At 36.7% G+C, this 26,246-nt stretch overlaps 1 protein-coding gene across 1 annotated transcript in view; it reads left to right on the top strand.

Annotated features, from left to right (window-relative positions):
- The first annotated feature begins 1,882 nt into the window (after nucleotides 1–1,882).
- GLRB (glycine receptor beta) overlaps nucleotides 1,883–26,246 on the top strand; it is a 94,484-nt gene continuing 70,120 nt past the window's right edge. The window contains exons 1-2 of the mRNA XM_030312852.1: nucleotides 1,883–1,929; nucleotides 3,532–3,681. Coding sequence (XP_030168712.1) covers nucleotides 3,560–3,681 — 122 coding nt within the window. The 5' untranslated portion in view covers nucleotides 1,883–1,929; nucleotides 3,532–3,559. The remainder of the gene's footprint in view (nucleotides 1,930–3,531; nucleotides 3,682–26,246) is intronic.

Raw genomic sequence — 26,246 nt, 5'->3', positions numbered from 1 at the left:
GCTCCAGGCTCTGAGCTGTCAGCACAGAGCCCAACGGACCGTGAGATCGTGACCTGAGCTGAAGTCGGACGCTTAACCGACTGAGCCACCCAGGTGCCCCATCAAACTATCATCTTAAATACCATCTACTGCTAAAGACAAAATAAGATGTTAGAGGGTGGGGCAGTTGTCAGGCAGGAAGGCCAGTTATGGGAGGTTTCCAGGAAAAGCACAGTAAACAAGTGTATCGTTGTTATGCAGATTTAAGTCAATGACTTCTTCACTGATAAAACTTTCTAGAGATTTAGTCAACCTCCTCTCCCTGGTGGAGAGAGAAAGAGAGAGACAGAGAGAGACAGAGAGAGACAGAGAGAGAAACACCCTTACAAATGGAGACTTCCCCTCTACAAGTGAAATGTTTTTTACAGAAGGGTAACTTCTGCTCAGTTTTCAGAGCTTTCTCCTATGTCTGTTGTATCTTAAAAATGATCAGCTCAAAGTAATCCTTATCCCAAAGAAATATAGTTTGGGGTAGCAAATTCTGTTCCCCTTCAATTCCTTACATCACATATTCTCCAAAACTTGCATCTTATAAAACTTATACGGTCAATGCAATTCTCCTTTATATTCTTGTAAAATCCCAAAGTCCTATTCTGGTCCAATTTGGAGGCTCCCAATAGAACAGTTCTTTAAGTAAAATAATGATCAGATGCTAACCTTAGGCAGCAGAACGTCTTGTGAAGCTTATAAAACAGGGTTAGGTACGGAAAATGTCCCCTTCTGCTCATATCATCTGGTTTGAAATATTTATTAGTGCATACATCTGTAGGCCCCAATATACAGTACTAAATGGTGCTCATCTGGGACAATGCTTTGTTCATAAAAAAGTCAGTTAGGCATACAGTCAAGCAGTAATAGGAAAGTTTTGTCTGTTACCTGAAGGTGCATAGTCAAATAAAAGGCTGCTTCCTAAAAAGCGACAACCAACACTTTGCTACCAGAAGACGGAGATCATATTTGACTCAAATGTAAAAATCAGACTTTGAGTTGCTGGTAAATTCCATTCAACATTAAGCAAATTCCTTAATACATCTGAGCTTCACTTTCATCATCCGCAAAATGGGAATGACGACATAAAACTTGCCCAGGAATGAATGATATAATGCAGGGATAGGGTTTTGAAATTGTAAAGTTCTAGACACATGCCAATTACGTAACAAATGTTAAAATAGCATTACCTGAAAGATTATATGGTGTTAGTAATTTCGACCAATTTAAGCTTGCTTAGAAAGGTCAAGTTGTTAGAAATAGTTGGTAAAACTCAAGGGATTAAGTTAGATGCCAAGAGTCTGATGATGAAATTACAGAAGCTGTGTTCATCTGCTTTATCCAAGAAGATCATTTGTTGTTTTCCTGTTTTTGTAACTAGTGATCAAAAGTTGACCCTAAACGATTTCAGCTCCTTGAAAGGTCTGTCTCCTTCTGTCCCCAAACTGGTCCTCACCGCCCCCCCCACCCCCCTCCCCGCGCCCGTCGTTTCTATTCCCCTGCAGGGGGACTACATTTCACAGAACCCCCTCCAGGGCCTGGAGGGGAAGGTGCTGTGACGTCCTTCCACGCTCGGTCGGAACACCTTCTCCCTCCTCCCGGCCCGCCGGCCCGCCGTCGCGCCAGCCGGCTGTCCCGCGGGCCAGCCGCCCCGGCTCACGGCAGCGCGGCCCGCGACCCGCAGCGTCCCCGAGCGCGGCTGCGGACGCCCCGGCAGCGGCGCGCCACGCACGGCGCAGGCTCGGCGGCCCGAGCAGGCGCGTCAGCCGAGCTCGGCGGTGGCGCGGGCGGCGGGGACGCAGCTGCCCCCGCTTTGCGCCCGCCGCACCCCCAGAAGCCACCGCCGTCTGGGCCCCGCGCCGCCGCGTCCTCGCCTGGCGGCTGCGGGCGGGGGCGCCTCGGGTAAGAGTCAGGGGCTCCACTCGGCTGGGGGTAGGGGTGGGGGGCAGAGAGGACGGGGAGTGGGCGGCGGCGGTGATCTGGGGACCGGAATAAATGCTCTGCGGGGAGACCGGGTCAAGCCTGGGAGGCGCGGGGAGCACTGCGGCGTGCAGGGGGAGGAGGTGAGCGCTGCCCTGCGCGGGGAGAGGGGCACGGGGCGCCCGGCAGCCGGGTCACGGATGCGGTGGCGTCCGCGGATACGCTCCGGAAGGAGGGATGCAGAGAAATGGGGGGGCGTTGGGGGAACGCAGGATTTGCGGGGAGGGCTCCTTGCGTTGTTTTGTTTGTGAAGCTCCTTCAGTCATTGCAGTTGTCCCCTTTGAAAGGTTGGAGGTGAAGACAGAGAGCGTAGGCTTGGATTTCTGTCGACCCTTCAGCCCGTTAAGGATGGCCCTCCTGATTTCCCGGGGAAGAATGAGAAGGTGGGAGAAGTACCTGCTGCTGTGGGCAAAGGTGTCTGGAAGCAGATGCCACCGTAGGATGGGGAAGGGAGCGTCCAATGCTGGAAGTTGACAGAGGAGAGCCTTCTGTTGTTGCTCTTGGCCTGATAAGCCCCCTCTGTTGTCCTCAGTAGAGAGAACCAGGGAAGAAGCCCTTCTGGCTTCCCTCAGGGGCTGTAAAGGATAAATGGGAGAAAATGAGAGTTCCTGGGAGGAAGGGAGATGCAAATTATGACATTGGAGAAGGAGAATTATACAGGTGAGATAGGAATTAAGTTAGTGTTGAGGATTATGATAGATCTCTTAGTCTGCAGAAAACAATGATGGGGAAACAATTTATGGTTTGGAAATGAAGGACTGCAAAAGAGGCTTAAATATTCCAGTGTCACTAGATGCTTAAAGTTTTTTTCTTTCTCTCTTTCTCTCCCTTTTGTTAATGCATTGGACCGGCAAGAATATAATTCTCATTTGAGCATAGAGAATGTTATTAAAATAGGACTGAGAAGATTATTTGGAAGGGTCTGACCACACTTGCTATTTTTTTCATATAATGTTACAGAATTTGTGGAGTCGAAAATCATCTTGATGATAAATGTTAGTAACATGAAAGTGGGAAAGCCAACAAGCTAACTTAAATCACTATGATCCTATTTTGAGTAAAATGTAACTTGCAAATTTAATGCATATAAGTAAAAAACAATGAATACAAAGTGTGAAACTTTTGGTACTAATTTTTTATCTCTATCAGTTCTTTAATATTTAGAATTATCTTTTCCTTTAGAATAGTTTTATTATTTTTGAAAAAAATGTACATGCAAAATTCAAACAATATAGAAATTTAAAAAGGAAATAAAGAATCCAATGTACAAGAAGAAGATAACCTTTTAACACTGTGTTAAACATCCTTCCAGGTAGCTTTCTAAACATTGGGATTATATTTCTGTGAATCACTATTTAACTTTTACTACTAAACATCACACATGTATAATGAAGGCTTACCACTTAGGTTTGAGCAATGAAACTTTCACGTATAAATGCCCTTGGCCATTGGGTAGTCATGGTCTACTCTGTAGAGTCCTATTGTTATCATTTAATGTAAACATTTTCTTGTTCTTTCTTGTAGATTGATCTCCTGAAATTTAACTTTCAAGATGAAGTTTTTATTGGCGATTGCCTTTTTTATTTTAATTTCCTTGTGGGTTGAAGAAGCTTATTCTAAAGAGAAGTCTTCAAAGAAAGGGAAGGGGAAAAAGAAGCAGTATCTATGCCCATCGTACGTTCTTCATGTCTTATATTCTTATATGGAGAAATGTTATTGCATTTTTTATCAAAGTAAGGTGGTTTTTAAAACACATATCAGCAAAACTTTTCATATCAGAATATGTACCCATTGTTTTCACAAGAGAGATTTAGCACGTGATAGCTATTTCCTAGTGTTTAAGGTAAAGTTTTATAAAGTTTTGTTCATGTTCTGGGATTATATGATTTCTATACATCTTTTATAAAATTAGAAAAAAGCATTACTATTTCTTTCAACCCTAAATATGCAACTATAATTAGATACTGGAATTCTGTGTTTTGAGCAAATACCAGTTCAAAAAGATGGTTTTAAAAAATATTCCTAAAAATGAATATTAATTTAAAAATTAGATAGCTAAAGTAGGATTTTAAAGTGCATTTAGTTTATATTGATACATGGAAGAAGTAAAATTCACATGGTAGATCAGTTTTCTTTTTCAGTACTTTTCTGCAAAGGACTTAGATTAGGAGATTAGGTTATTTCTCAAAAAAAACCATGAAAACAAATCCAAATCACCCACTCCTCCTTTTGTGAATTAGACTCTTTTTTTTTTTTTTTTTTAAATAGGAAGGGTTAATATTGCTGGTGAATAACAGCAAATAGTACCTAATGGTTAGAGCAATTGAACAGTGTGTAAGCAAACGACTTACACCAATATAATGTGTTTTTAGGTAATAATATATGTGGTGGTCTGAAATAAAAGTTAATTTGTTGTTATAGGTCAGTTTTGAATTAAGATTTTTTAAATGCCATGTTGATCATGGGTAATTTCAGGATCAACATCATTTAAAGGTAGACTATTATAGTTTGTAGATACTTTGTAAGAGATGTTAAGGTACATTTTAGGAGGTTTATTTTATAAAGAAAGGCTATTAAAATTGTTTTTTGGAATGGGTATTTATATGAGTATGTGAGATTAAAAGTCTGGAGACAGTATCATGATCCACATCAAAGTCTAGAATTAAATAAATTTCTCTATTTAGAAGTATCTGCTGGTTTTCAGGTTTAATAGTCCTGCTGCTTATTTCAGTGCTGCACAGTCTGATGTCAGGACCAGATTTCTGGGTGTGTAATAGGATGGCCCTGAATTCTACTCATGTGTCCCTCCTTGGCCATTTGCCCAACTGGGTATGAGGTATCTGATGGAGCAGGTTCAGGAATAATTGCCATCTGTAACTATCACTGTTCTTCAATGTCAAGAGCTTTGGTGTCACAACCAGGAGATAAGCATTTTAGGGAACTGGACATTGGCAGGCCTTACTCCTCCCAAGTGAAAGGACACATTCTCATGTTTTAGATATTCTTTATATTAACCATTTATTTGATGATTGTTGGCATATTGGTACAAACTGTTGCGTATGTCTTAACAGTCATGGTCATCCTGTGTGTGGAATCAAGCCAACTTCAATCAGTCAGGTTTCTCTATATGTGGAGGTTCACAGGGCTCTTTTCCTCTTCCTTCTACCTCCCCCATCAACTGTCATGAGTTAAGAGAGTTCTGAAGATGCCAACACCAAGCCTGAGAACTACCATGTATCTTACATGAGTTCTTTAGAGGACATTCTATCCCTTTTCAGAATTATGCTGTTAAATTGTCTTATATATAAAATGGCTATATATTTAAGTGTCTATACGTAAGACAGATTTTTAAAGTTAAATCTAGTAGGTTAATTAAGAGTGAAACCATAAAGGTTCTGTTCTGATGAATATGAATATCTTCAAGCAGAAGGCCCAACATACACTTGGTAAGCCCATATCACAGTATTTTAGACGTGTTGGTAATTAATTGAAATTTTATCTTTGAAATTTTCTAACACAATTTTAAACTTTTTAGTATTTTTTTATAATTATGAGACTAGCTAAAGCATTATTAACAGTTGCCATGGTGATGCTGCCAAAAATCTGACTTATTAAAAAGTAAGTGTGCCTTGGAGAATAAGATTTACATATTTTTTTTTTAATTTTTTTTTTTTTTTCAATGTTTATTTATTTTTGGGACAGAGAGAGACAGCATGAACGGGGGAGGGTCAGGGAGAGAGGGAGACACAGAATCGGAAACAGGCTCCAGGCTCTGAGCCATCAGCCCAGAGCCCGACGCGGGGCTCGAACTCACGGACCGCGAGATCGTGACCTGGCTGAAGTCGGACGCTTAACCGACTGCGCCACCCAGGCGCCCCGAGATTTACATATTTTTTGTTTGAGCATTTTATTAAGAATTTTGACTTATCACTGAATTCAGTGAACTTCAGAAGACTAGAGTTTTCTCTGGCTATGTTTGGATCCATTATATTAAATTTCTTTGAACATCCAGATTAACAACCTCAGCTTTACTAATGTGCTGTGAAAGAATATGCAGATCATTTGTATCTAGAGGATGATCCAGTCAGCCCATCTTATATAAGTTGAAAAAGTATAAAACATTTTGACTAAGAGGAATATTTGAGATTATGAAAGTTAGGTTCAGATCACATCATAATACTCTTTAATATGGGGAAGCCTTAGTGATTTTTTATTTAACTTTTTTTTAGTAGAGTTGAGACATTGGAGTTGTATAGACATAGGCAGTTAATGTGTGAGTGTAGCAAGCACAAGCACAAATTTTCTGTTTCACTGTTGTGATAATATCCTTCCCCCAACCAAGACTGTATATAAGAAGAAAAAGGTTTTAAAATGTAGAAGAAATAAAAGACTTGGGGTCCTTAACATTCTAGGGTTCAATTTTGATGTTGAGCTTGAATTATATCATAAGCTTTTCCTGGCTCTTTTACTATTTTTTTTTTTTTTAATTCACATTTTTTTTGAGATGCTGTAACATAAATTTATGCTGTTGTTTTTTGATGTGTAAGTGAAACAGCCATATGACATTGACAAGCTATCTGATAAATCTCCTTTCAAACATTTTAGAAATTTAATATATTTTAAAATATAAGAAATAAACTGTAAATGAGAAGATAATTTTGATTAAGTCCTTGGACACAGCTTTTTATTTTCCAGTTTGAATTTGACATTAACCTTCATTCCTTGGTCTTTCTTCTGGTTGCCTATACAGTCGGCCTGAGAGATTCTGTCCAAATCTATGGCTGTAACTACCATTTATTCACTGTAGTCCTAAATCTCTGTGTCCATTTCAGACTTCTTTGAAGAATGCCATACCCATAACTCCAATATTTTTATGTGGCTATACTTATTTTGACCTCGAGCTCAACTCAGCATGATAAAACCTGAGTTCAGAAATCCTCCCCACCACTCCTAATACCGTGTTCATTTTTCCAGCAAATGATACCACTACCTCTTTTGCTAACGGAAGTACGGGGGATCGCCTTAGACATTCTCTTTCTACCTTAGCGTCTCAAATTGAGTAGTCTCCAAAACTTCTCAATTCAGAGTCTTGATCAGCTCTGGAATGTGTCCTTCATTTTCACTCCCCTGTGGACACACTACTTTAATTACTCTTCTCCACCTGTTTTGGTGAACTTCTTATTAGTCTCTCTGCTTCTTGTCTTCCTCCATCAATTCATATTTTACTGGAGTGTGTTTTCTGAATCTTCAGTCTACCCAAGTAGTTCCAATGCTTAGAGCCCCTTAAGCACCTCCATAGCTTTCTGTATAAGGTTCTCATTTCTTGGCTTCATACTCAAAGCTCTTGCTAAGCTGGCCTCTGACACCTCTAGCAATATTTTCTTTACTACTTCTTCTTTTTTTTTTTTTGAATAGCCATTTGCCACCACTTTTATTTTTTTTTACACAGAGAGAGCACGTACATGTGGAAGGGGGTAGGGGGAGAGAGAGAGAGAGAGACAAAGGAAGAGAATCTCAAGCAGGCTCCACACACTGCACGAAGCCCCACACAGGGCTCTGTCCCACGACCCTGGGTTCATGACTTGAGCTGAAATCAAGTGTTGGATGCTCAACCGACTAAGCCACCCAGGCATCTCCAGCAATATCTTGCTATCCCAGTCCCCCTCCCACTTCAACACATATGAGTCAGATCTCATACACACTTGCTCTTTCACACCTCTAGAAGTGTTCTTTCCTTTACCTGAAATGCCAATGCTTTGTCTTTAGTTAACTCCTGCCTCAGTGGTCTTGTCTAAATCCATGGCTGTAAATATCACTTATTCACTGTTGACTCTTCTTAGAAAACAAAATTCAACCAAGTAAATTTGAACATCTCATTGGTTTAGTAGCAGATCATGAATCAGGCAGCATTCCATCTAGCAAGTACAGAGATGCTCTGAGGAGTTATACAACATGGAAGGTTTTTACAGGAAGAAGAGTGTGGCAAGAAGTTATTTAGCAAAAAAAAAAAAAAAAAAGGATTATTTCAGGCAAGGCTACATTCCCTTAGAGGGAAGGGATCTTACTAGATGCATTATCTCATCTTTTGGGGAATGGAGAGGGCACATGTGACAGATTCCTCACTGATGCTGATCAGAACATTCCTGACTGACTAGTTAAAACTACATTTTTAGGGGACGGGGACGTTGAAATGTAGTTGGGTTAGGTATTAGGTCTATATTTGGTGACTTGGCTTAAGTGACACCATTTTGGGCCTGTGGTTTTCTTTTTAATACACCTAAGTCTGTATGTCTGGCCCAGACCCCTCTCTGAAGAGCATCACACCCATATAACCAAATTTTAATCTGACTGTTCCATAACGATCTCAAACCTTGGGAAACCTTCCCCAATCTGATCATTTGATCTAGATAATGACACTCTGTGCCTCCATAGTTCCCCAGCTGCCTATCATGTTTATTATAATACTGTTTGGTAATCATCAGTTGTAATTGCCTGCTTTCCCCACTAGATTGTAAGCTCCTAGAGAGCAGTGTCTTATTGACTCAATCATCAGAGATCACAGAATATATACATACAATAAAAATTTGTTTAAAGAATGAATAAAAACCTAAAGATCTTTGGCTCTTATAAGTCATTATATCTGGGTTTTGTTAAGATACTTGAAAGGAACTTATATAAGTCCCTATGGACCATATTTATAAATAGTCTAGATGAGTTAACTAGATGAGTTAACAACTGGGTAATTAGTGGAACATCTCCAAAATGGATGATGTTTCCTTGTGAAATTTTGGCCTTATCAAGTTTAACATTTTTTTCAGTGACTAAAATAAGACTCTACAGAGGAAACACCCAAACTGAGGATCGTGTGATTTGGGAACATATAGTGAATATCTGAGACAGAATTAGGATCCACTGTGATGTTGAAGGGTTAAAGTGATGGGCTGAATCTAAAAAAGATGGAAGTATAAATTGCACTTTTGTCAAGAAATCACCTGTGCAAGGATAGGATGGGGAAAATATGGTAGAAAACATTTGAAAGAAAAAATGAGATACTACGTTAATTATATATATATATATTATGTATATAATATATATGTATATATATGCATTACATGCATATAATATATATGATACAAATGAGTATATATCATTACTTAAAGAAATTAGTATTTCTATTTTACCAATTTTATGTTAAGTGTATTAGTAGAATGATATTATTTGAAGCAAGATTTACAGAGATTTCTGCATTGTGCTAATCAATATTGCAGTAACAATTCAAATAATTAAAATCATGTCATACTAGGAAGAACTGAAGAAACTGAGGTATTTGAAAGCTGTTTTCAAATCATTGAAAAACTCTGATGTGGATGAGAAAGTAGATTTTGCTGCTTGGCACCAATAGTTAAAATAAGTAGTAACTGGAGGCACTCGGCATGAAGGGTAATTATTTGGCAGATATATTTTATAGAAAATTTGAACATTGGATAGGTGGTTAGACCAGATAGTGGTATTTAAGGTCAATTTAATTTGTCATATTTTTAAGATTCTTTGATTTTATATATTGTATTTGATTACAGCCTTACTATTATCCAATAGAATGAGATAGAATCATTTGAAAATTTTGTTTCAGTGCAGATTTAAACAGATCTGCCTTTATTTTTGGTGCATTGTCTTGGAAAGCCCACCCATATAAAATAAATATATCTTGGTCTTGTGTTAATAATAAGGATTTAAAAACCTTCAGTGGTAGAATCTCTTCTTGGAATTTCATGAACGATCATACTTTTAAAGTATGTCTTTCAAGCCCAGAAGATATTTCTCCTTTCTGATCTAAACCAATAGGAAGAAATATGTCAAGCTACTGTTCTCAAATAATGATTGAGGGATGGCAGATTTAAGTGATCTAGTCATACCTGCCGTAATTTTTAAGAAGGTGGTGTATGTTGATATATTTGTATTTATATGTGCATTATATATGAAACCAGAACATATATAGTATACTTTCAGAATTTTTGATTGAATAAACCAAAACAAAATAGAATTATCTCAACAAAAAACGTTACTTGTCACTTCTTTTTGTGCTATCAGCAGACATAATGTCACTTTTAAATACTGAATTTGGCCAGGCTGTAACCTTTTGGCACATGCTGCCATTTTTGCCATCACTGAGCCTAGGGAATCTGCTACCATTTGTTGAGGACTGTTTGAATTTCAAGTATATGATAGTTTACAGTAAGTGCACCAATATGTTTATAACTTAAATTTAAAATTTCCTTTCTCCCATTTTTGGCCCATACTTGTATCCAAAATATGGGGAGACTTAATAATATACCCTTGATTGATACTAGATGAGGGCTGCTATTATTTATATTAGTGTGTAGTCATGTTAGCATAAATGAGTCCCATCTTTTTTCCCCCAAACTGTTGGTACTCTACTTTTAAAATCATGACAAAGGAATTTGGTGCTGTGTGTATAATGGAAAACGATGTGGCTTCTCTATATTAATTTGTTCACAAACTAAAAAAAAAACAAAACCAAAACAAAACAACTATATGTTATGAGAAATTTTTTTGTCTCTTAGAGATTTGACCATTTAATGATAGCATTTGTATATATCAGTTATATGTGGTAGAAGGGTAGATGTACTGAATAATCAAAGCTATTACATGTTGTCTAAGTATAATATTAGCTATTTTCTTCCTATTCTGATTTTCTTACCTACTATTGATTATAATAGAGTGGATTGATTTTAGTTTAGTTCTAGTTTCTTCCTGATGGAAACATTCAAGATAAATGTGTTGGCCAAAAGATGAAAAGCTGATTGCAAAAGGGTGTGGGTAATTTCTGTAATGAATACAATTGAAAATTGTCTGTATTATTATTACCATAACACATCTAGCTTGAATATGTCACTAATGTTTAGTTATGCATTTTTTTTACTACCTGTTAAACAATCCCAGCTTACTGGCATGCTGTTGTTTTGCCATCAGGTGAATTAATGATCTTCCCTTTCCAAATAATTTCCTAGGTTTTGAAACTGGCATCCTCATTACTCTAGCTACTCAGGCATGAAACTTAAATGGAACCTGTCTTTCTTTCTCTTAGAATGATTTCCTCTGTCATGTTCGTTGCATCTCCACTTACCATCATTTTGAACTTTTTTCCTCAATAGTTTTCTAATTATTTGCCCTATTTTTTCTCTGTTCATTATTATTTGTCTTATATATTGTTTCCATTTTCATCTTGTTAATATTATGTTCAAGACCCACAATGTCTTCTTTTTGCCTGATGGATCCTAGTGCAAACTCTTTACTTTGATTTTCAAGGGCCTCTCTAATTTGCATCCCAAACTTTATGTGAAACTACCCTCTAGTTTTAGAAAGGTTGATCTGCCCTTGCTCCTAAACTACTCTTGCCATTGTTTATGCTTAGACATGTTTATGTTTAGAATGACAACACCTTGGTTAATCTATGCAGGTCTCAGTTGTCCTTCATGATTCACCTCAAGTATTACCTTACCTTACGAAATTTTTAAAAATAATTAGAAGTTTCAGTTGAGAATAAGGTTAATATAAATTGATAGCATGTGCTGGCTATTTAATACTTAGTCTTGGACATTGATAGAAATACTATTTTTAGAAAGAAAAAAGTATTAATATCATGGTGGGTATAAATTCTGGTTGCCATCATTTGTGATGGTTAGAATTTCATGGGAATTTGTTAAGGAATCATGATCAGGATTTGCAGGAACATGAAAGTCTGTTGTTTGGTTGGTTGTACTGTGAGTTGTTTTCCTTGAAGAATAGAAGAGTAGTTACCTGCTATTTGAGGAGTTATTACACAAGATGAACTAGACTTCTTTTGCATGATGTTGACTTATAGAACCGAGATCAAAGAGAAACATAGAGGAAGACAAGTTCAATTTTAAAGGATATGATAGAACTGTCCAAAGAGAAAATGGATTTCTTTGGGTAGTTCTTTGTTGCTAATAAAATGTGGCTTGGGTAGAGATACTACCCAAATCAAGCCTCACTGGGAAATTACAGAATTTAAAAGTTGTTCTCATCCCCAAGATTTCATGAGTCTATGACTAGAATTAATGTTAACTCCCTCTTCTTGAGTCATTTTTGTTCATACTGCATGTTTTGATATTTGATTATATTTAATAATAATACTCTTTATATGGTATCTTTTATTTTCTTGTTGAACCATATATAGTATTAACTCTAACAAATATATGCATACACACACACACACACACACCCCTCATCTAATATGTATATATACATATATCTCAAGTGTTTACAATTTATGGTTAACACAATATGTTAACTCTAACCATATATAACAAATGTATACACAGACACACTTTTATTTAGCATGCATAATGAGAATCTTATGCAAAGTATCTCAAAGTAGGCAGAATGTGAAAGTTTAATGTATATACATACATATACACACATATACTTAGTAATATATGTGAAGGTGTGTGTGTGTGTGTGTGTGTGTGTGTGTACACACACACATAGTATACACACACATACACAATTTTATATTCTGTCTACTTCAAAATTCTTTGCATAAGAGCCCCACTATGCCTGCCAAGTCAAATGGAATAAAATGGGTGACTATACAGAAATAATATAAATCAATCTTTCGATGGGTCAGTGGCTGACTGGGACTGGGATTAAAGGTAACACCTTTAAAGTTCCCTTTGTATGTCTGCTAAATCATGATGGTCAAGGCTTTGTAATATGGGAGAAAGAACACTCCTGTATCTCAGTTAAAACTGTTGCTGATTGGTTTTATGACTTTGAATAAGTCACTAATTTGGGGGGGGTCTCTACTCATTTGTATAGGGAAAAGTTTGATTTCAGTAGTCTCCCAATTTCACTCATCCATCATTCATTTATGACAACTGTATCTTTTATGACTTAATCAAGTTTTATTTATCATTCTTTTGGTACCTTTATATTCAGGGTTAACTCCTTTTGTTTTTGTTCCTCTTTTGCTTTCAGATTAAAAACCAGCCAAACCTACCAACAGAAAAAGAATACACAAAATTCTGTTTCTTGATTAAGTTAATTACAAAGGGAGCTAAATTTCAGAGTTGACTTATTAAAATGTATGTATTTCATTGTATTCCAAAGTAGATTAATGTATGTAGAAGGTGAATTGTTTGCATTAATAGCGTACCAATTTTTATACATTAAGGAATTTGACTTACAGAAATGTGCCTTTTTTTTTCCTTTGGAGATACAGTAATATGGTAAAGCACAGAGTATATTTGCAGAGGTCTTCTCTATTCTCATTGTGTTACTACCTGAAAGAGACAGAACACTGCTGTGTTCCACAAAGCAGAGAACTTTTTATAAAGGATTTCTTTTACCGTAGACATTTTATGGAAATTTACGCTTAGAATTCATGAGGCAAATTATTCAAATTTATGTACATACAAATAGCTCCTCTGAGACATGATGTAAATATGAAATAATATTTCTAGAGCTCTGATTGGAATAACAGCAAAACACTGATTAAATCACTAATAGAATATGTTGGTTAACTTGAAACATCTGACCTTTATTGGTCCTCTTTTAGGAGAACAATAGTATGGATTCATGACTGTTCAGGGAAGTTTACTACCATGATTCCTGGGAATAACCTCATAGAAAATACCAATGTATTAATGAGTAGATGAGTAATGAGTGCCCTTTTGCATCAATATTTAGCTCTCCATTACACCATGGGCATGACTGACAAAATGATCCAAATTCTTACTACAACACTTTTCAATATAGCCCAGAATTTTGTATTCATTTGACTATGATATTTTTGGCTTAATTCTTCAGATGTAGATGCTTTCAGTTATTCAGAATCTGTACTGATTTATTTTGTGTAGTGATCTAGTCTTGGCTGGGTCTTCACAATGTTTCCAATAATCCTTTTACTTGGCCCTTAGTGTCTCTGTTTTTCTCTCTCTCTAATAATTGTTTTATCCTTGAGCCTACCCCTTTGAATCTTAGCATACAGTCTTAGTTTATTTCAAAGACAAACAAATAGAGGTAATTGGGTGGAAACTCTCCCAGTGCCTATCTTCACTCTAAAGCTACCTATACTATCCTTTCTTTTCTCCTTTCCATGTGACATAACAGGAAAAGGGACTTCCTTTTGTCCTATCTCCTCTACTCTCTTCTGAGACCTATCTCTATTGCCTTACCTCTGCTCTCCCGAGTTTTCAATTTGCTTTTCTTTCTTTGGCTTTTTTTTCCCCCCTAAGGGCTTACAAATATACTAAATTGTCTCTCAACTGAAAAAAAAAATATATATATATATATATGCAGTTTTTTTTTTTTTTTAAGTTTATTTATTTTGAGAGAGAGAGTGAAAGCTAGGGAGTGGCAGAGAGAGAGGTAGAGAGAGAATCCCAAACAGGCTCCATGCTATCAATGCAGAGCCCAACTTGGGGCTTGATCCCACAAACCATGAGATCATGACCTGGGCTGAAACCAAGAGTCAGATGCTTAACTGACTGAGCCACCCAGGCGCCCCTACTGTATAGTTTTTATTTTTGTTTTTGTTTTTTCCTTCCTAGTATAGTTTTTGTATTCCTATTTCATTAACTTTGTTTTCTCCCTCTGTTCACTACCATGTATCTTAAATTAATAGCCTACAATGGTCTATACTTTCTCTAGGCTATTCATTATTTCTTTCCTTTCCTTTCCTTGAATTTCTTGGAATTATGAAAGCCATACATTATTGTGGTAAGAAATGAAACAATGTGTACTACTTAATATTCTTAATGTTCACTCCTCTGTTAATATTAACTCCTGTTACCATTGTACTTTTTGGTAAAGATGTTTTATTCTTTTTAAGCAAGTCTATTGACTTTTGAGTCCTTCTATGACTTGATAAGGACTAATGATTGTCTTCTACATCCTGACTCAGTCTCCTACCCTAAGCATCCATCTTTTGGCTACTAGCACTTGACTCACTCTTGGAACTTTTTTCCTGATTTAACTGATTAGCCACTTTCACTAGCTATTCCTTTTTAGTGTATCCTGAAATACTGGGTTTTACCGGGTATTCATTCTTGGTCCTTTTAGCTTCTTACTCATCAGTTTTTTTCCTGAGTAATTTCTACTTGTATCTGTGGTTATCCACACAACTTTATCTCTAGGTGTAACTACTCCTGTGGGTTCCCCATAATTATTTTCAACTTCCTGCTGGACCTCAGAGTTCATGTATCAAGCCGGCTCTACGATCTGCATTTCTCAACTTTGTACTCAGCCTTTCATGAAAAATGGCAGAAGCATCTTTCTTCCATGAGCTCTCTCCCTGATCATCTCATCAGTTACTTATCCTATTGATTCCTGTTTGGAAATGACTCTTATATCTGGCTGCTTCTCCCCATCCCTGCTATTATGGTCTTGGTCATTTTCTCATCATTTCATCTCGAATCTTTTATTGAAATTGCTTACCTAGTTGCCTGAACTCCAGCCTGACGTCTCCACTTTAGTTCATACTGCACAGCAGTGGCTCTCCAACTGTTGGTCTTAGCACCCCTTTGCAATCTGAAGCATTTTGAAGGCCACAAAGAGCTTTAGTTTGTGTGAGTTATATGTACTGATATTGTCTTATAAATTGAGACAAATTTTTAAAATATTAATGAAATCACTTAATTATACTTATTACATCTTAACATAAGCAACTTAATTTTTTTTTTTTTAACATTTTTATTTTTTTATTTTTGGGACAGAGAGAGACAGAGCGTGAACGGGGAAGGGGCAGAGAGAGAGGGAGACACAGAATCGGAAACAGGCTCCAGGCTCTGAGCCATCAGCCCAGAGCCCGACGCGGGGCTCGAACCCACAGACCGCGAGATCGTGACCTGGCTGAAGTCGGACGCTTAACCGACTGCGCCACCCAGGCGCCCCAAGCAACTTAATTTTTATGAAAAGTAACTATATTTTCAAAAACAAACAAAAATAGTGGGAGGAGTGGCTGTTGTTTTACATTGTTGCATATCTCTTTCCTGCTGGCTTAATGGAAGAGAGCCAGATTCTCATTTTGGCTTTGTGGTATATTGTTTTGATTGGAGTAGGTAAAAAAAGTATGACTTCACACAGACATGTAATTAGAAAAGGGAAGATTATTTTAATAGCCTTTTCATAGCTGTGAATATTCTTTTTTAATGCCATGCCAAAAGTTAACAAGTGATAATTTCTTAAAAGTTAATTGCGGTGTTAATTCTGAAATCAGATCAGTGAACATTTTGTTCTCTGTTGTACGAAAATCTATTGGTTCCCCCCCTTTTTTTTACACTTTCTTAGTTTTATTACTGTTCACATTTTTTTAGCGTCTTAAATTGTTTTTGGAACAATTTGATTTCTGTTTTTTTTTTTCTATTTTCATTGAGATGTAACTGGCCTATAACACTGTGTTAGTCCAAGGTGTACAGCATAATGATTTGACATATGTAAGTAAGGTGAAATGCTCACCACAGTAAGTTTAGTTAATATCCAGCACATAGTTATACAATTTTGTTTTTCTTATGATGAGAATTTTTAAGATTTACTCTTTCAGCAGCTTTCAAATATACAGCATAATATTGTTAACTATAGTTACAGTGGATGACTGTAACATAATTTTATAACATTCTCCATTGGCCATGAGGAAAATATTGGCTTGCTGGGTTTTGCAAATGTTGACACATTTCATTATACAATATCAAAACATCACATCTATCTAATGTCACTTCCAATCTCACTGGAAAGTCTGTTAAGTATTGGAAAGTATTGAAGCTCGTGATGGTGAGTATTACCTTGTCTAAAATTCCAATTTTTGTGTGAAAATTTAAAATTTATTATTGACAGCAAATACTATGCTCTTTGCAGTTTTTCTCGAAGTTAACAAGCTCTCTTGATTCACTTTTGAAAAATTGTTTGCTAAGTAACTAAGACTAAATTACCATAGTTTTTCTGTGTTGTTCCATGAAAATGGTGTTCCATAAGAAGTGTCTGCTTTGGCTAGAACATCAGTGACCCAATTGCTTTTCTTTGGACCTGTTAGCATAGTTCGATGTTCTGTGTGGGTACTTCCCATTTTGTTCACACAGAATATTAAGACAATGTGGATTTAAATTTCAAAATTCAATAAAATTAGCATTTTAGTGCTTCTTTAAGAATATAACTTAGGAACACTGTTTTTAAAACTATATATTTATTTACTGCTAACATGCAAAAGTAAAGGACTGTTAATACGTATAAGTATTACTTTCTTGATTTGCACACCGCAGTTTATCCACCGTTGCTTTTGTGGCATCGGTGTAAATGTCAGTATAGTGAAACAAAGCAAATAATATTTTTAAAATTATTACTTTTATGAAAGTAATTTTGACTCCATGGACCACCAGAAAAGGTATTGGGTACCTTCAGGTATTTGTGGACTGTACCTTGAAAACTACTGTTTTATAGCGTCAGCAGATCAGTGATGCTCAGTGTATATCCCATCATTTATTTCTCTGACTATGGCTGACCCTTTCTCTTTGCACTTCTATTCCACACCTCTAACATGCTCTTGGCATACTTAACTTGTCACTGACAAACGTCCCTTTGTGCGCTGTTGTGCATACTGTAACCACTGCCTTGACTTTGTCTTTGTCCTCTCCTTTTTTACCGGTTACCTGCCTCCTCCTCCTCCAGCCCCACCTCAAAAGCCACCTACCTACTCTACGAAAGCCCTATTCTATGTGTAATTAAAATATTGAAATTAATGCCAAATTTAAAGTGAAATTAGTTGAATTAATAAAGAGGAAGAAGAATTAGATTGAAATTCTGGAGAAGAATTGGGCTCTGCTCTGTTACTAACTCGTGGTGTGTTCTCAGATAAGTCACTTTTCATTTTAATAACGCTGATCTGTAAAATGAAAGAATTAGCAATAAGATTTATGAATTTCTCACAGTTTGGGGAGAAAAGATTATTTGGGATTTTAACATGTGGAAACAATGTTGTCCTGAGTCTGAAGACCGTGGTTCTGTTCTAGAACAGATTAATACATTTGTGACCTTGAATAAGCAATTGTTTTGCCTCTCCAGTCCTCAATTTTCTTATCTGTAAATTGGAAATAGTTATCTCTACCTATTTCACAGAGCTTCTCTGATAGTATAATTTGAAATTGTATATGAAAGTATTTTCTGAACTGTAAAAGTTCTACAAAGTGGATTACCTATATTTGTGTATTGTTGAAACCTTTTTAAAGGTTCAAAGGAATTTTACGTGTTTCATATTATTCTTGGTCTCATTCTTCTATCATTACTTAAGCTAATTATTACAGGCAGGAAAACTAATCATGGAGAAAATATCTGAGTAACTTTATTAGACATAGCTTTTTCATAGATTCAGAATGCTAAGATTTGGGTGCATACAACCTATGTGGCACACTCTCTCAACGTGAGGGCAGGTGCCATGTGTTTGACCTATGACCCTTTTTAATACAATGAATCTATATAGGACGTAGCATCCTTCTCCCTTTACATGTGAAAAGTTTGTGCTGTGGAGCATGTTTATATAGCTTTCTTAAGGTCATAAAGTTAGTAGTATTCTTGTTATCTAATCCACGTGGGTATTTTAGGACTTTTTTTTCTTTTTTTGGTCATACAGCATCATAGTCCATTCCGTTTATTTGGAAGATAAGAAAGCTGAGGTCACAGGAGGAAATGGCTTTCTTAAGGCACACCACAGGCTAGGAGCTGGAAGTAAAACTTAGGTCTTCTGATTCTCAGTGCAATTTGTTTTATGAGCCTTCTTTCCAGTTTGTATTTATCTAGATGTTATTTCCACCAATGAGAACTCATTTTTCTTTACCTTGATTTCACTTACCCTTTGTATGTTTTTACCACTTTCAAGTAACACATTAGGTTTGCTTGTGGGATTTTACTGAGATTTAAAACTCATCGATGTTTTATCTAAATAACAGAATGTCAGTTTCTGAGGACACAGTCTTACAATCTTCCTGTTCATTGATGTGGGTTCCACCATATAAAAAATAGTCATTCATTTGATTAATGGTATTCAATTTGGATGTTGGTTACCAATAGAGTTTTGTAAATAAGAAGTCATTCTAAGCTACTATTGTCAGGAAACAGTATCTGTGCACTCTTTTTTTCATACTGCCTGTACTCATACAATAAGATCTACAAAGGCATAACTACAAAGGAAATGAAGTGTAAAACACACAGTTCTCCTCGACTCTGCTTTCAGGGGATAAAAAACAATAGTCCAGTTCTTGAGAGATACAAAAGGGAATTATCTTTTAGTGACTATAACAAATTTGGATGCATGTATTTATCCCCTTTCATATAGAATATTAGAGAATTTTAGTTTTAACTTACCAAGAATTCCAGAATCACCTTTTAATTGCTTTATGCAATCTCTCTGTTTCTGTCTCTTTTCATGTGTGTGTGTGTGTGCGTGCATATATGTATATACGTGTGTGTCTGTCCATGTGGGTGTGCACATACATACACATATATTTAAACACAAAAGTTGTTGTGTGTATTGTTTTACACGCTTTGAAGTCTAATATGCATATATAGAAATGCACTAATCGTAAGTGTACCACTTAATTAGCTTTCACATTTAACCATGGAACCGGCACTCGGATCTAGAAAGAGAACGTTACTCAAACTTGAGAAGCCACTTCATTCTTCTTCCAATTACTCACTGCCTTTTTGAAGATTACCATACAGTATGTTAAATTTGCCTGTTTTTCAGCTGCATATAAATGGAATAATCCAGTAAATATCCTTAATGAGTGGCTTTTTTTTTGTTTGTTTTATCTGTGAGATTCATCAACAGTGTTAAATGTCACAGTAGTTGTTACTGTCATTGTTGCATTGTATTCTGTCATATGAATCACTACACTTTATTCTCCTGTGAAGGCATTTGGGTCGTTTCCAAATGCACAGACACACACACCAATAAAGACTTTTATTGAGAACATAAAAAAAAAAAAAGCTTTTGAAAATCAGTAAGGAAAAGGCAGGCAACCTAATTGAAAATGACCAAAAGACTATAGCCAAGAGGTCAATAAGCATATTCATTGGTCACTAAGGAAATGCAGATTAAAATGACAATGGCATGCTATTACACATCCACTAGAATGGCTAAAAGTAAAAAAAAAGAAAAGAAAAGAAAAAAGAAATACCAAGTGTTAGTGAGAATGTGAGCTACAACTCTCATGTACTGCTGATGAAAGTATGGACTGGTACAAGACTTGGTGACTCATTTAGCAGCATCCAAGACCTGAAATTCATATTCTCTATCACCCAGCTAATCTGTTCCTAGGTATATACTCAGTGGAAATGTGTACATATGTGTACCAAAAGATACGTACAAGAATGTTCATAGAAGCACTGTTTGTAATTAATTACCAAAAATATAATTCATTTTTTAAAGTTTAGATGTGTTTTTTTGATTCAAAATATTCAAAATTTTGGACTAATGCATTTGGCAATGCAGCAGGAATTAGAACGTTGATAGTACTAATATAGATTGGGTTGTCTAGAATAAGAATTATATGAAAAAAGGTAAAATAGACATTTGGAGCTACAGTTAAAGTATCCATAATAAAGATGGACTCCTGTAAGTAACTTCTGGAAATGTGCATCTTCTTGCTTATAAAAATTAGGTAGGTATAGTCAATTCTGTCTTATCAATGGAAATGAAAAGAGTAGTCTTATAGGTAGCTTTAAAAAAGAAGGCACAGTCATTACAATTTTGAGTACATTATATGATTATATTCTGGGATTTCAAAATTATTATTATTTTTTTTTTAAGATTATTTTGAGAGAGGTAGAAGGACAGGAGAGGGAGAGAGAGAATTGCACGCAGGCTCTGTCTGCCAGCACGGAGCCCGATGCCAGGCTCAATCCCAGGTTATGAGATCATGAGCTGAGCCAAAATCAAGAGTCAGACACCTAAACAACTGAGCCACCCAGGTGCTCTGAGATTTCACGATTCTTAATGCAAATTTTCAACTTAGAGCAAACAATCTCTTTCTGACACTTAACTGATATACTGTCTACTTCTTTTATGTTTTAAAAATGAATCATTTAGTTTATTCAGTTACCCTTTATTGAGCATTTAATATGTACCAGGCCTTGATCTAGGTGCTTGGGCTATAGCTGTGACCAAAACAAAGTTCTTGCCCTCAGAAAGTTTGGTACTAGTGGGAGACAACATGGATATGTACACATGAAGTTTTAATATGGCAGGCAGTGAGGGGCACCTGGGTGGCTCAGTTGGTTGAGTGCCCGACTTCGGCTCAGGTCATGATCTCGCACTTCACGAGTTCAAGTCCCGCGTCAGACTCTGTGATGACAGCTCAGAGCCTGGAGTCTGCTTTGAATTCTGTGTCTCCCTGTCTCTCTCTGCCTGTCCCCCACTCATACTCTGTCTCTCTCAAAAACAAATAAACATTTAAAAAATAATATGGCAGATCGTGATCAGGGCTATGGGGAAAATTAGAGTAGGATAATTAAGGGGCGGGGGTTCCTATTTTATACATGCTGGTCAAAAATATCTTTCTGATAAGGTAAGATTTTAATAGGGAGCTGAAGTAAAGATGAAAGCCATGGAGATCTCTAGGGGAACAATGATTCAAGGAAAAGGACACCAAATATCAAAGTCCTGAAGCAGGCTTTATGTATTTAAATGATGGTATGGAGACCAAGAGCAGAGTGAATGATGGGAAGAGTCAGAAAGCTTGTAGCTCATTGTAATGGTGATTCCCATGTTTTGGGCCTGAGAACAGAAAGCATGAAGGTGTTTGTTTATTTGTTTGTTTGTTTTAATATACTGAGAGGTCTATTAAAGACTATATTAGGAGTAGATCGGAGGTGAGGGGAAATCAAGAATTTGGTCTTGGTTGTCTTAATTTTGAGGTTTTCATTAAACTTCAATGGAGAAATGTCCAATAAGCTGTTGAATATAGCATCAGAAATTCTGGGAAATGGTGTAGTCTGGGGGTATAAATTTGTGAGTTGTAAACTAATGAAATGAATGAGGTCACTTAGAAACTGAGTTACTTAGGAAGGTAAAAACATCTGAGAAATGACTGGGGGTGAAGTTGAAGAAATGAGGAAGAACAGGCAAAGGAGAATGGAAAGGAGCAGCTAGTGAAGTAAGATTGGAATTAAGGTCATGTCTTTTTACTTAGAACTCAAGCCAAGAAAATCTTTTAAGGGAGGTGGTAATGATCAACAATGTCAAGTATTGTGGTTAGATCAAGAAGGTGAACACTGAGAATTGGTCATTGCATTTGACAACATCATTGACCTTGATAAGACTTGTTTCTATCGATGGTTACAAAATCTTACTACATTGGATTTAAAGGACATTAAGGGAAGAAATGGGGGCTGCAAGTATTAAAATTCTTCTGAGGAATTTTGATGTAAAAAAGCACATTAGTAATGAGCTGTAGTCAGAGGGGATGCAGGGTCAAGAGAAAGGTTTTTACAGATGGGGGATAATAAAGCATATTTGTAAGGTGGTGGAAAGGTTCTGGTAGAGAAAGAACGTTTATGATGCAGGAGAGAGGGGGCAGTTGCTGGAGTGATTTCACAATGGCAGAAACACAGAGAAGTGGAAAATGTAACCTTCAGTAGCTTTTTTATCTCTTTTTCCAGCTTTTGTATGAGGTTCACAATGATAGATAGAGGAAAATTGATAAGCAGTTGTTTTGGTTAAAAAATCATATTACATTGGAAAATATAAAAGGGACTTAATCTGGTATCAACATATTGCACCTGATAACCTTGCCACTTATTCTGCACTAGGACACAGATACCAAAATAAAATCTTTGGATAGATAGCAGAACATCAACTGTATTTCTGTTAAGTCTCCTTTGTATTGCCCTACAGGGTCTGTACAACCTGTGCAGGTTTTAATTGACTGATACCCCTGTGCCATGCAGTAGATAACTGCTTATGGTTCATTGTTCTCTCTCTGTAGGTTCCAGAAGATTAGCGTACAGAGCTTTAGATTGTTTTCTTTCCATATATGTACTTGCTTGTTTGCCTTTGAAGTTCCATTTCTAAGCCATAGTGCACAAATTACCTTTCAATAGTGTGTGAGATTTTAGAGAAAAACCCACCTGAACAGGAATATTTTTGCGATAAATGTTTTTATTTTTTTTTAATTCTTCCTTTAGAAATGACCAGTTGTTGATTCAACTATTAATTAGGGCAAAGAACTTTTATTTAATTAGAAAGCCGAGTTATAAAAATTCTAGTTGATAATGTTCATAATTCTTAAATCTTAGCTCATGTGAAAATTCTTAAATTTCTACTTCAAAAAGTCTGCCTATCTGTATTAATTCACCTTCTGTATTGGAAAGTCTTTTATCCTTATATTACATCCTGCCAGAATCCAAAATATAGAAATGATAATTAATTATTTGATATTAAGGAACATTTTAAGTACTTCTATTTAATGTTAAGTAAATATTAATATTTACTTCATTAATTATATAAATAATCTATAATTACCTACATTTTCTGTTAGAAAGGACCACTAAGAGTAGTTAAAAGTTAGCTTAGTATATCAGGAAGTTGGAATAGCATTCTTTCTGACTCAGTTTTTGGCTGAGGCTCCAAAGGCCAAGAACAAAACAATAAGTGCCACGAACCCCCACATACCAAAGTTAGGAAAGAGACCTCTTATGCAGTCATGCAAAAAAGGTGCTGAAAACTGGCTTTGTGACCTTTACTCAGCATCTACCTCAATGGCCTTAAAGGGTTAAGATTGAAGAGAGCATATAGAAATACTTTGGAGGAAATTCTTTGGAGCCCACTGACATTTTCTATACTCCCTGCCATGGAATTGGGAGGAAAATGTTTTTCCTTATTCTCAATGCTACTGAGAGGCGGAACCATGTCTGTCCCCTGTAGTTTGGGGGATTCATAGTAGACTGGTATCTGACTCACACTGGAGAAGTCATCAGTCATGGCTGCAGGTATTGGCTAGAGGCTGTAGAACAGAGAGAAGAGGGCTACCATGACATGGAGATTTGCTTTCTGTGTGTCAGGAAAAAGAATACTTGGGCATTCACTATGACTCCGATGTTGGTCACATGAGAGAGAATAGGAGTAGACAGTGACAGGGTGAGAGCAAAGTAAGTAAGAAAGTGCCGGTTTGATGTTTAAAACAAAGGAAATATGGGGAGCCTGGGTGGCTCAGTTGGTTAAGTGTCTGACTCTTGATTTCAGCTCAGGTCATGATCTCATGGTTTGTGAGTTCAAGCCCCACATCGGGCTCTGCACTGGCAGTGTGGAGCCTGCTTGGGATTCTCTCTTTCTCTCTGCCCCACCTCTGCGTGATTGCTCGCTCTCTCTCTCTCAAAATAAATAAATAAACTAAAAAAAATAATAATAATAACAAAACAAAGAAAGGAAATTCGCCCAAAAGGGGCTGGGAAGATGATGGAACCCCAGTAGTGTGCCTGTGAGGTGTGGACTGCAGAATACCTGGGGTGAAGTTGCCAGCTGAAAAAAAGCCATAGCCATTTCATGGTGATTGAACTTTGAGGTTCTCGAAGAGAGGATTTTGGGAAACCCACAAAAATGCTATAAACTAACAAGTCAGGAAGACAGAACAAAACCTAGTCATGCCTGCAGCCCCTTTCTGAGGGAGACTTGAGGAGGAGAGGGAGGTGTTGTCATTTCTGAATCAAGCTCTGAAGTTTTATCATTACCAGGGACTGGGCATCTGAAATATAAAAGTGACAATTTTAGTGGGACTGAAAGTGCCGGTGGAGACTTTTTATTATCAGAGAATGACTGAAAATATTATGAGACCTGTTGGAGATTTCCTTCAAGTGCAGTGGAATGCTGGCTCACATCCAGGTTTGGATGGATGTTGGGGAGAAAACAGAATTTAATTTTTTTATTTTTTTTATAATTGAGGCGTCCAGATTCTAGCTCATTCAATAAAGAGTCACATTAGTTTCCAAACAGTGGTTGATAAGGACAAAAAAAGGCTTATTTTTCATTATCCGGATGCTACCACATACTGCAAGGAAGTAGTTCATCTCACCTAATGACACTCATACTTGTTGCCTTTGTATCTTGTCATGGGATTTTTGTTGGGGACACTTATCATTGTTCAGACATGTGTGCCTGCGGATATTTTAATGAAGATATAATTCAAAAGAGATGGTTTTCTTGTCTCTATATCACAAGTAATCTTACACCTTAGAAATGCTGCAAAGAGAAGTTGCAAAGAGCAGTTACAGCAGAAACAGAATCAACTGTGGTGGCTTTTCAGCAAGCAGTTCACTCAGCTCATTGGATTTCCGGACAGTAGCAAAAGCCCCTTTCTCCAAAGGCTCTGCAGTGTCTCTTGGAGCTCTGTGCTCTAAAGGGTGTTGAGGCTTAATATTTTATCTCAATTCCTGATTTCTGCTCTGACTTCGCTTGACTTAATGTCCTGTTTTTAAATTTTGGTTTGTGGTAGTAAGAAAACTACCTCCTTTCACTAGCCCAGTACCATAATTTTCTAGAGAGCAGTAAAATTAGAATATCGTTTTGGAAAATAAGATGCCTGAATTTACAGTATGCATATATGCAAGAAATCAGAATATTCTACATATTCGCTTAAACCAAACCACAATACTGATAAATTTCACTTGCTTTGGACTCCATTTTTTTTTTTTTTTTTCTGAGTGGGTTGTCTTATTTTGTAACAGATTCCTTTTGCTTTGCTTATAATACAAAATAGGTTGCTGTGAATTGATACATAACACGATGTATAACGTACTATTCTAAGCTCTTAAATTGTCTAATATTGAAAACAGGACTTTTACGAAGAAAGGATTTTCTAGAATAATTAGGCTCTCTGCCTCAGTTAGCTCATCTGTGAACAGGGATAATAATCCTGGAAAATCACTTCACTCAACATCATATCTGTGAGATTTCACCCATGTTGTTGGTATAGCGATAGCTCTTTCTTCCTCATTGCTGTGTTGTATTTAATTGTCTTGTATATACTGCAGTATATTTGTCCACTTTATGTCAAATGGAAAACAAATCCATACTTAGGCAAGATTTTATTGGAAAGGATTGTTGCAATAGAGGGACACTCTGACTTTAAGACCGATAAGCATCTGAAAGGTCAGGCAGAAGGAACTTCTCTTTTATAGGAGTGAATGTGGCCAGAAGGAGCCAGTTGTTGAAGACT

This window comes from Lynx canadensis, chromosome B1 (assembly GCF_007474595.2).
Source record: "Lynx canadensis isolate LIC74 chromosome B1, mLynCan4.pri.v2, whole genome shotgun sequence".
Taxonomy (NCBI): Eukaryota; Metazoa; Chordata; class Mammalia; order Carnivora; family Felidae; genus Lynx; species Lynx canadensis.
Note: the sequence above shows the minus strand (reverse complement) of the source record. Positions and strands in the feature narration are given on the sequence as shown.